General features: G+C 41.6%; 3 protein-coding genes across 3 annotated transcripts; all 3 read right to left on the bottom strand.

The window, feature by feature from the left end:
* Positions 1–212: 212 nt before the first annotated feature.
* Positions 213–3,350, bottom strand: ctu1 (cytosolic thiouridylase subunit 1 homolog (S. pombe)). Its single transcript, XM_018669775.2, has 3 exons — positions 3,177–3,350; positions 1,593–2,093; positions 213–1,481 (listed from the first exon to the last, which is right to left on the bottom strand). Exons 2-3 carry the CDS (start codon positions 2,086–2,088, stop codon positions 946–948), a joined length of 1,032 nt encoding a protein of 343 aa, XP_018525291.1. The 5' UTR covers positions 2,089–2,093; positions 3,177–3,350; the 3' UTR covers positions 213–945.
* Positions 3,351–3,623: 273 nt separating this feature from the next.
* On the bottom strand, positions 3,624–5,040 carry crybb2 (crystallin, beta B2). Its single transcript, XM_018668365.2, has 5 exons — positions 4,978–5,040; positions 4,639–4,757; positions 4,281–4,413; positions 4,040–4,182; positions 3,624–3,930 (listed from the first exon to the last, which is right to left on the bottom strand). Exons 1-5 carry the CDS (start codon positions 5,038–5,040, stop codon positions 3,762–3,764), a joined length of 627 nt encoding a protein of 208 aa, XP_018523881.1. The 3' UTR covers positions 3,624–3,761.
* Positions 5,041–8,629: 3,589 nt separating this feature from the next.
* On the bottom strand, positions 8,630–10,831 carry LOC108878058 (beta-crystallin B3). The gene is made up of 6 exons (XM_018668354.2): positions 10,741–10,831; positions 10,277–10,374; positions 9,949–10,067; positions 9,658–9,790; positions 9,320–9,462; positions 8,630–9,211 (listed from the first exon to the last, which is right to left on the bottom strand). The coding sequence occupies exons 2-6, from the start codon at positions 10,349–10,351 to the stop codon at positions 8,962–8,964; spliced, it is 720 nt and encodes a 239-aa protein (XP_018523870.1). The 5' UTR covers positions 10,352–10,374; positions 10,741–10,831; the 3' UTR covers positions 8,630–8,961.
* Positions 10,832–11,060: the final 229 nt, after the last annotated feature.

Genomic DNA, 11,060 nt, shown 5'->3' with positions numbered 1-11,060 from the left:
TATATATATCTGTATGTACAGTTATGTGAAAATTGAACAGGTGTCTGCTGTAATAAACTGTAATAAACAAGATGAAAGAGATTGATTATACAGTTTGGCACCTTTATAATATTAGTATGTAGCAAAAAAAGCAGTGAGCCACATCTTATACTAAATTAACTGTTTCCTCCTCGTCAGAATCAAGAAAAACAGGAGAAGCATGGAGACAACACTGAAAACGTGGGGCAGTGCATTTATTAAATTATAGTTCATAAAACACCTTGGAATGTGACCATGAATGTCATCATACCCTCCCCAAAGACTGGTACACTGGGACATAAGAGGTAGAAAAAAATAAAGAAATAAAGCATGGTGTCAGAAATTCCAGTGCAGTGGAACCATACATAACCAACTCATTAAAAAAAATGTTGCAAGTCCTTGTCTGTGCACCTCACACACCTACAGCATGAGCACACGAGTTTGGTGTGAATAAATATTTGGTACTGGGAAAATCCAAATGATGTTGACTCCCAACGTTTAATAACTGGATGATGTATTTCATAACAAAACATTCACGTCAACAGAAAATGTTCCACCTTCTAACATCTCTATGTGTGTTGTACAGATGGCCAATTATCACAAAAAACACTGGATACATGTACCATTCAGCTACTATTGAACAGTGCCGTAAGGTAAACACAAATTTCTGTGTCTACACAGTATTTCAGTGATCGAGGTTAGTTGTAAAACAGCAGTGAAAAAACATTCTGCGCTGCAAAGATGCATCATTGGTGTAAGAGGTTTTCTCAATTTTACCTAAATTAAATGTTATGAACAAACAAATGTGTACAATAAATACTAAATTCAATATACTTTTACTATATAAAAGACAACAAATGTGGTTTATTCTAAAATTTCATTATACATCTTCAGTCTTAGAGTAAATAAAACAGATAATGATAACTGTCAAAAGTCTACTGATTTCAGCTTCCTCTCCTCCTTCTCAGTTAGAGGCTGCTGGGAGAGGATTTTGTCATGCAGACGGTGGTGTTTGCCTATACCCAGTTTAGGCAGGCCTCTGTTCAGCCCCTCCAGCAGCACACATGACTTGCACAGTGCCTGGCTGGAGATATACCCGCAGCGATTACAGGTCCCCTGCACAGGCATCTTCACCCCCTCCCGCACAGACAGGTTCTCACCGGAGTGGATGATATCCATGATGGAGCTGGGCCTTACACTCTCCAGGTCTTTTAAAAAGGTCCTCGCATAGCCACGATAAGCATTGGGTGAGTAGATACATTCAGTGGAGAAGTAGTCCAACTTCTTAAAGTAAGCGTACAGAACAATCTCTTTCTCGTACGCATATTTGAGGGGCTTGCAGCGCGGGACGACCCCTTCGCCCTCGCTGGCTGTGGAGATGGCAGTGCAGCGACGCAAACGAGCTATGTCCCCTCGCAAGACGTTCATCAAGACAGTTTCTGCCACATCGTCAGCATTGTGACCTGTATAAAAAAAACATCCAACTACTGAAACAATTTCTTTGACATTAAGGCTGGTGTGAAGGTTAAAAATCATGCAAATATTTTAATAATATTTTTTGGATTTGAGGTTACCTGTACATATCTTGTCCACTTTCAGCATGATGGCTCCTCTGTCTAGTGCCTGCCTTCTGAATACTCCACAGAAAGTGCAGTTATTTTTCAGTCCCACCTGCTTTACTATAGCATCCATGGTCCAGCCATACAGCTCCTCATAAGACACAATCTTCAGTGGCAGTTCATACTGTTGCTGATTCCTCTTTACGGTCTCCAACGAGTCATCTCGGTAACCAGTGATTCCCTCATCCACTGACAGAAGCATAAGTTCAAGGCCATAGCTGTATCGCTCATTTAGGACCTTCATTACATGTGCGAGCACTGTAGAGTCCTTCCCTCCCGAGGCAGCAATTCCTACTGTTTCCCCTGGTTTAAAGAGCTTTGCTGCCACAATCGTCTGATGCACCTCCTCCTCAAAGGCCCAGAAGAAGCACTCCTTACACAATGAGTGGCCTGTTTTGGGACGTTTCAGCACAGCTCGTTTTTCTGCACAGCTGCTGCACAGGACAGGCATCTTGACTGGTGGAGGAAGTTTGTTGAGTAATGTTAAAAATGAGCTAAACCAATGCTCCTAAATATTTTCATGTTAAAATCCAAAGAATAAATAAACAACAGCCTACAAAGCACCATCTTTTCGTTGCAGGTGTTTTAGTACAACTGACACACTGTATTTACTGTAGATCAGTGTATTTCTAATTGTCGCTCACTGAGTTATCAAATCCCATTCTTTCACTAACCTACCACTTAATAGGAGCGATTTTACAGTATTCTTACAATAAAATACCCCTGGAATTCTCCATAATTTATTAGTAGTATCAGACAATTGCATTATTTTTCTAAGGAACAGAGCATCACACAAAATACTTAAAAAAAACAAACAAAAAAAAAAACTGGCAATTAAACTACTAAACGATTTAATGACATTCTCTGCATCCCAATTTAATACTACATAGTGACTTTAACCAGGTCTTTGTTATGCAGTATGATAAGCTGGAGCGGTTACAAGATTCAGTAAACAAAATTAACTTTTTTTAATGTGTTGTCAGTTGAGGCCACTGTCCCACAACAAAATGGGGAAGCTGTTTGCAGCTGGACATTTCGGCTAACTCCCCTGGTACAACACACAGTAATTACGAAGGAGCTAAGTAACCTGTACAATCATCATAGTTATATAGTGGACTAGTATGTGTTTTAAGGTATGCCGAATTCAAGAGCTGTACAAAATGCCTTACAAAGTGACTTTAATCGATGTCTAACGGGAATGTACTTTGGATAATAAGCAACGCTCTTTCAATTGCCAGTTTTGAAGGCAAATCTTAGCTAGCCGAGTTGGATATGAGGTTGACTTCGTTCAATAATCTGAGAACAAAACTTACTGCGATAAACTTGATACAGACATTAACTGAACACTGTTTGAAATGACTTAATACAAGTAAAGCAGGTAAAAATTGCAGTTAGTTGTCAGGTTTAGTAACATGATTTAAGGTCCAATGATACCAAACTCATCACCAGACGGTCAACATTAAACGTGTTTCTGGGTCTCGCTAGCCACGTTAAGCTAATAGCCAAATTTATGTAAGGTAACCAAAGTCATAGTCATACCAAAGTTTCCGATGAACCGAAGTCTGAGTTGAGAATGTGGTGAGGAAATATACAAGGAAAAGTACTCATAAAATATTATTTTTCTTACTTAAACAACCTAAGATTCATACGACTGAGTTAAAGAGCATGTTTCATCACGTGTCGTTAGCTCTTCCTCTTCCTCAAAACAGAGACTGATGGCAGTTGTAAAACTCTGCAGCACCACCTATCGGTCGGAGTTGGACAGTGCACATGTGATTGTGCTGTGATGCGGACGGACCTAAAATGCTTCTATGGTGCCTTCATAGACCATTAAATAAATAAACATTACCGACATAACTTTAAATTAATCTGATAGTGCCCTTTTAAGATGTTGGTGAGAAGTCTGGCAAATAATGTGAGCAGAGGGTAAATCACACAACCAGGTCAAATGTAAGCAGTAAGGATTTATTAATTTGCTTCAAATATACTTCCAATTTGCTTCTACTGCAATAGCTGCAGTAGATATCAAAATGCTGTATGGTGTCAATGAAGGGCAAAGGGGTTGCTGCCAGGGGGGAGCAAGATGGACGAGGTCAGGGGTCATGACAGGAAAGAGTCACAAGCTTAGTTGACAGGGTGAAAAGCGCCCCTCTGATGCCACTGCATGTCTCTGATGCGCCGCACTGACTGGATCTGAGGAATCTGGGCTCCGAACTCAGTGTTCTCCTTATACTCTCCCTTTTCAAATAGGTACTGATAACCTCTGTAGCCTGGATACTGGTAACCCACCCAACTGGTGCACCAGCAGCACAGAGAGGGGAAAACAGATAAGAAACAGTTAGAGGTCAAAGGTCAGTGATATGAGTATCATACATTATTGTATGCTTGCAGGATGGACTCACGTGCCACTCTGAACCCGAACAGAGGAGACCTTCTCCTGGTAGCCGTGTGCATGGAAGCTGGGGACATCGTCATCAATGATTTCTATCTTCTTCCCTGCAAAGCTGGGGTTTTCATAAAGGACAATCTTGTGCTCCTGGCTGTCCTGAGAAAGCAACAAAACAAGGCAGTGGGTCAATTGTTAAACCACTAAAGGGACGATTGATGTGGAGGGTGCAACAATAAAAAAGTGTACTTCCTTACCACTTTAATCGGGCGGAATGCAGCAATGGTGTCACTGCGCCTGCTGTTGGTCCAGGAATCCCAGCGAGGATACTCCCCCTTCTCAAACACATACTGCTCCCCCTTACAATTGGCCTGCTCGTATCCCACCCATCTGAGAGGGCACAGGAGAAGGAGATGGAGGGTTGTGGTTGGTGCACAACCAAAACAGGAGAGAAAGCTAGAAAGCTAGTATGTGTAGCATACATTCACTTGTTTTTCTCTCCATTTTTTTCTCCATGCCATCCACTACTCATTTAAGGAGTCAGTCCCTCTTTCTCTGCCTGTTGGTTTATAAAATCAGTTTCTAGTTCTCTGTCTGTCTCTGACCCACACTCACGGTCCACACAGCACCAGTATGGAGCCCACTTTCTCCACGCCTGCTTCCTGGAGGTTGTTACAGGGGCCAGTCAGCTCATGGCAGCCTCCCTGGAAGTTTTCCTGCTCATAGATAACCAGCTGTGCACCAATGGGAGAAAACAGGGGAATATGTCGGTTTAATACACTGAAAGAGTTCTGTGAGTGCTGTTGAGCTACTGGTCTTGATTTCAAGCATGCCAGTCTGTTGCCAATTTGACATTTGATAGAGGACCCAAATAGGGAGCAGACAAGTGCTTACACCGAGGAGAAAGTAAATTGTAATTGTGATTTACTGCTTGTCTGCTGCATCTGCTCTCACCTTAAACGCACTGGTGCCTGGCTGCTGCTGCTTGGATGCAGGGTTCTGGTGGTCTGTGGCCATAGTGAATGGATCGGCAAGGAAGAAACTGAAAAGAAACACAGACAAAATGATTACTTTATTGTCCTTCATAAGTATGTATGGATGCTCAAGTGATTAAAAAAAGTTTTATATATTTAAGTCTAAAACATGAGCAGGTCAATCTCTCTTTCACAGATTATGTTTTCTATTATTTTCTCACACACATGTATGCTGAACTGCCCATTCCTCTCCCTCCAAAACAAATTCACAGCCTCCTGTACATAGAATTACCGCAATGCAGTATGGGATACAGTTTGTAGAGACTAACCTAAAACATAGTGGTAAAAGGTAAACAAATACTGATTTTAAAAAAAGTATAGACATAAACTTTACAAAATACAGCATGATGGACATAAACCCCTTACCAGTACCTGTCTGTGCCAGTGTGTTTGTGATGGCACGACAGGCTCAATATATACGGGACGCCCAGGGGTGGAAACTCTGCCAACAGTACCCACAGTGTCCAAACTGGCCTGCAGATCGGCCTGCCATAGGCGCAGCAGACTAAAATGAGGGGTCACCATGTAACCTGCCCCCACCCTGTGGTGTCACACTCCCACAAAGTTATTTCATTAGTTGTCAGTTTTGTCCAGCCAGTCATTGTTCGATATCCACATGATTCAGCACAAACAGTGCCAAGAGTCCCACACCTACAATGAGAGGGAGAGAGAAAGAGAAGGATTGTAAAAGATGGGGTTTACCGTGCTGGAGAGATTCGGGCTGAATTGAATAACAGTACAAATACTGCTGAATATTTCCACAAGTGTAGGTTTATTTATATTTCATTTCTAGAAAACAGAAGTATTGTTCAGTGTGAAACTCCATTGCTGCCCTGTTGGCAAAAATGAAAGAAATCAGCTCCTGAGGTTGGATTCAAGTAACTGACCACACATACCATCTTCCTCCTGTTGGCAGGAAAAAAGTTCAGTGGCAATCCATTTTATTTAATGTAAGCAGGAGTGTAAAGTACATTTACTGAAACACTGTGCCAAAGTACAATTTTGAGGTACGTGTACTTTTCTTGAATGTTTCCAGTTTGTGTTTCTCGACAATTCAGAGGGAAATCTTGTAGTTTTTATGCCAATATATTTATCTGACAGATACTTTCACTAGTTACTCTGCAGTTCTAGTCAGGAGTGATTTCCCCTTAAAAATGTCTCAGTTGGCTTCAAGTAAATAACTGTTTGAGGCCCAACAAGGTCAGATGATCCAATATTTGACAAAAAGAGCAAATTCCAAAAAAAAGCTTTTTTTTTTTTTTTTTTTTATTTTATTTTTCCTGCCCTATTAATTATCTCACAGCCTTTGGGGGGGTCGATTCCCAGGGTGGGATCCACTGAACTAAAGTAAACTGTGTGTAAAGTTGATAAAATCATCTTCATCTCAATCAACTGTAGTCAGTAAGATGTTACTTGTGTATGAACAATCTAACAATGTCAAATATATCAGTCACTGTGACCATCTTTCAACCACTTTTACTTTTTATATTATTAGTACATTTTGCTGATAATACCTCTGTACTGAGATTTTGAATGAATGCATGTAATGGAGTGTGTTTACATTATGATATTATATGCTTTTATGTAAGTAAAGGATATGAAAACTTCCTCCACTGGTTGCAAACTGGTTTGTTTCCTCTTGTAATTAGTTTTGATGACCTGGTATCTGCATGTCAATAATCTTGCAAGGGGATAGAAGTTAAAATATATTTGCTTGTATTGATACGTTAAATGTTTATATGGTCCTTTTACATTTATACAGTACAGTCATCTGTCGCTTTAAATATAAAACATGAGGTCCTAATCTATGATGTATGATGTGTGTCATGGTATAATTACATCAGCGTTAAAACAGGTTATAATACATTTCTGTCCTGCTCATATGCAGTGAGAAGGTGTCTGCAGTGCTCTTAAGGCACAGTTCAGTGGGTACGAGAACCATGTGACAACGTGAAAACAGCTGTTCTAATAAAGAGTATTTGTCTTGGTGTAACAACTGACCACCTGTAGTACTGATATTACATACACTGCTCAAGCTCTCACCTTGTTAATTTAGAGAATTCAAATGTTTATGTGTGTGTGTATGTTGTAATTTATCACTGAAAACAGTCTTTTGTATGAAGATCAGTGATTCTCGCCCTCATCCACCCCACCACCTGTATAGCTCCAGGGATGCTGACCTGACCTTGCACTCTGACCTATGTGAAGAAGTCCATAAAGATCAATACATGACAGAGAGGCGTGTTTGAAGACAGACCTATACATTTCTGGCTTCTCTGTCTCTAACCAAGATAACTTTCTGAAGACTCACATCATACAACTGTATGTTATGTTATGTTATGTTATGTTATGCTATGCTATGCTATGTCATGACATGACAACACTATGTATGTAATATGAACATGAGTATATTGAATTGAGCTTAATCAAACTACATATAGTGCAAGTCCCAGATGGAGACTGTGAGGATCTGTGTGACTGTCTTACTTTTATACAGGGCAAACAGTGGAATGTACTTTTATAAGACAGATGGTCAGTTTGAGACACAATCAGGATTTTGGCAAAGTCAGGTCTATGAATTTTTGTGGCCAAAGACATGTGCTGCTGAAAATAAGTGGCAGCTATTTTATTTGGATATCTTTTTTTTCCACTTCATTTCAGTTCAGTTCAATACACAAAGGGAAGAACTGGGAAAGAGAACACTGGTTTAATTATCTCAGGCAACTTTGTGATCAATATCTGGTTTTACATTTTACTCTTTATGCTACAATGAAAACCACAGACTTAACTGGCTCACTATGGTCACTGCAGTCCAAAATAGTTCAAAATACATGATTACAATGCATAAGAATTATTACTGTGTCAGAAATCCACATAATCTTTTTGTACTGTGGACTACTGACCTCAAAATGAAAACTCAAACTTCTCCTCTGGACTAGCATCTTAGAATGCTACAGATGTGTTTTCTTAAGGTTCACAGCTGGCAGATTGTATGTCTTTTGTTTTGCTTTGTTTTTGTGCCTATTCATTACTGGTATGTTGTTGAGAATCTAAAGCATGGGGATGTACCGAGGACACAGATGGAGATATACTGTGGTCTGTAAATGTTTGTGTCCACTCTATTTTCTTTTTCATGCATTTAAGCTCTAAAGAGAAAGGTATGAACACATTTATGACTCTTCTTAATCATGTTATGAGGGGAATCATTTCTGTTTTTGAATATTATACATATACATATATAACTATACACATAGTTAAGATACATTTTAATACGTACATGATTTTGATATAGTTAATATTAGCTCCTGTTTTAATCTGGTGATTATTCATCATGAGGATCATTAGCCATCAAATGCACAATGATGACTATGGAGGGGAATGCAGTGCACTCTGTTTTAATAGTAAGCTGCATACATACAGTATGACATCATTTCCATTGCTGTTGAGCAGATGCGTATCCACATATTCACTGAGTCATGTGGTCCTAATGCTGGAGGAGCTGTCTGACTAAAGTGGGGAAACACAGTCAGTACAAGTGGCACACATGCCTTGGAAATAAATTCAGTTCAGAACACATCTGCAGTTTATCTTGAGGAAAAAATATCTGCCAAATGTAGGCTACACTATTTCCACATGGATGTCAACTCTGATAGTGGTTTTTCCAAATTTACTACCTCAGTTAAAGCCATTTCCACCTTGATGCACAAGTATGACATCACCAACAAACAGGGCCGACTCCAGGTCAAACAACTTTTTATTCGCCACTGAAACATACATGGCACTCCTCACTGGGCACAAGCAGCGTTTGCCATGGTTAGGTTAAAGGCAGAGGGCAGGCACTGTTGGCAGCTGTGGGGGAGGCTGTGAGAGGGAGGGGTTTGGGAGGCAGGTGAGGAAATCCTGCTCAGCTGGCTCCAGCTGTTGCAGGGGGTGCAGGAGGTGCTGGGGCGGGGTCGGGGTCAGGGCCGGGACCGGGAGCTGGGTCTGGGTCGGTGACAATGAAGCAGCCTCTCTTGTGCCACTGCATGTCCCGCACACGTCTGACAGACTGGATCTGGGGAGCGGGAGCCTCCCAGTCATTCCAATGCTTGAACTCTCCTCGCTCGAAGATGAACTGGCGCCCTCTGTAGCCTGGGTACATGTAGCCAACCCATCTGCAGGAAGGGAAAACAAACTGTGATATTTGTCACAGAAAACACTAGATTATAATAATTTATCATTTTGTAATCTGGTATGTTAAATAGAAAAAAGGAGGATCTTACGTTCCGTTAAGAGCCTTGACACTCGCTACACGATCCTGAAAACCGTGGCCCCACAAACTGGGCACATCATCATCAACAATCTCCATCTTTCTACCAGTAAATCCAGGGTTCTCATACAGGTGTAGCTTGTGTTCAGCACTGTCCTGTTGAGAAGAAACAGAAACATGGATACTTTCTCAAATGTCTCATGTTATACAGGGAGGTCAAAAATACAGTGTGTGAATGTGTGTGTGTGTGGGCAACTCATATTTTGAAACCCTGCACATATTAATGTCTGGGAAAATTTGTAAGATGTGTATGGCTGCAGTGTCAGTTTTGTATCGAGACTAGTCACCCACCACTTTGAGTGGCCTTAGAGACAAGAGGGTGTAGCTGTTCTGACTGTTGGTCCAGGTGTCCCAGCGTGGGTACTCGCCCTTCTCCAGGATAAACTGCTCCCCAATGAATCCCTGGCGATCATAACCCACCCAGCTGAGAGGGGAAAGGAGAACACAGGTGGTAATGTGAGAAAAAGAGCTGGTTTAACTGACATCATATCAAACATGACAAGATTAAAAACACATATGTTGGTGCATATGTGAAGGAATTGTTTTACAATCAAAATTGACTGAAAGATGCACTTTACTTACGGTCCTGACTCAACTATCACAGATCCAACCTTCCCGAGTCCCTTCTCTGTCACATCTTTACACTCTGCTGAAAACTCCGCCTTGCAGCCCTGGAAGTTCTCGAACTCGAACAGCACCACCTGGATCACAGAGAGAGACCTGCACGTTAGCAGCCAGGGTGGCACCAACACAGGTTCACTTCATGTATCACTGGGGGACGTTTGAGATTAGGACCACCATGAAGTGGCATATGTACCGATATAGACAGGGTCCAAAAGAAAGTAGAAGAATTGAGGAGTAGTGAGGAATCTCTCCCTGATCAAACCAGTTTTTGGTCCCAAGACAGTACCTTATACATGGCTCCAGCTCCACCCTGGCTCTTTCCAGCAGCCAGCTGCTCCGGGGCACTCTGCTGCTCCGACATCCTCCTGATCCACTGCTCCTCCACTTTTTGTCAGCAGCACACACACAGACAAAGCACCATCCATCATACATGCACACATGGGCACAGATATGCACACAGGAGAAAAGCTCAATGTCACAGCTGCAATTTATAACTCAACCTTGAAGAGGAGGATTGTATTCATTTTGGCCTAAAGTAGCAATTACTTGCATATTGTTCTGTTACATTATATCAACTGAATATAACACATGATAGAAAAGATTACAGCCTTATTCTTTAGAGTATACACTTATCAGTCCTCTCTCAGGTTCAGTTACAATCCATAATGTCAAAATCCTCCAGACTTGGGTCCTCAAAAGTGGATTGCATTGCATTGCTATTGATTCCTGTGTTCAGAATGAGGCTTTTACCTGGGTATGCCTGCTAGGAAGTGGTAGTGTCCCTCTTTCTCTGTGCCACTTGGTGTTTGGTGGGGTTGAGCCATTAGAGGGCAGGGACAGGGGGGGTATTTATGGTTTATTTCTGGCCACAACAGCAGAAAAGGGGGAGCTGTTGATACAGCAAGTCTGTCGCTCACATTGTGTCCGTAACACTGCCTCTCAATAGGCAGCTGTGTTGGCACACGCTGCCCTGCCTGTCCGACTGGCTGCCAGTGAGCACTGTGTGCGGGCACAGGGAGAGGGAGCCAAGAGGATTCAGCAAACAGCCCTGCTCAGCACAAACACACACA

This window comes from Lates calcarifer, linkage group LG13 (assembly GCF_001640805.2).
Source record: "Lates calcarifer isolate ASB-BC8 linkage group LG13, TLL_Latcal_v3, whole genome shotgun sequence".
In the NCBI taxonomy this organism is placed as follows: domain Eukaryota; kingdom Metazoa; phylum Chordata; class Actinopteri; family Centropomidae; genus Lates; species Lates calcarifer.
This window is presented reverse-complemented; position numbering and strand designations above follow the sequence as displayed.

Coding starts and splice junctions, on each gene's coding strand:
- ctu1 (XM_018669775.2), bottom strand. CDS start 2,088: ATGCCTGTCCTGTGCAGCAGCTGTGCAGAAAAACGAGCTGTGCTGAAA. Junction 1,482..1,592: donor AGTGGACAAGATATGTACAG/GTAACCTCAAAT, acceptor TTTTTTATACAG/GTCACAATGCTGACGATGTG.
- LOC108878058 (XM_018668354.2), bottom strand. CDS start 10,351: ATGTCGGAGCAGCAGAGTGCCCCGGAGCAGCTGGCTGCTGGAAAGAGC. Junction 10,068..10,276: donor GAGCTGGAGCCATGTATAAG/GTACTGTCTTGG, acceptor TCTGTGATCCAG/GTGGTGCTGTTCGAGTTCGA. Junction 9,463..9,657: donor CTCTAAGGCCACTCAAAGTG/GTGGGTGACTAG, acceptor TCTTCTCAACAG/GACAGTGCTGAACACAAGCT.
- crybb2 (XM_018668365.2), bottom strand. CDS start 5,040: ATGGCCACAGACCACCAGAACCCTGCATCCAAGCAGCAGCAGCCAGGC. Junction 4,758..4,977: donor CAGGCACCAGTGCGTTTAAG/GTGAGAGCAGAT, acceptor ATTGGTGCACAG/CTGGTTATCTATGAGCAGGA. Junction 4,414..4,638: donor ATACTGGTGCTGTGTGGACC/GTGAGTGTGGGT, acceptor GTGCCCTCTCAG/ATGGGTGGGATACGAGCAGG.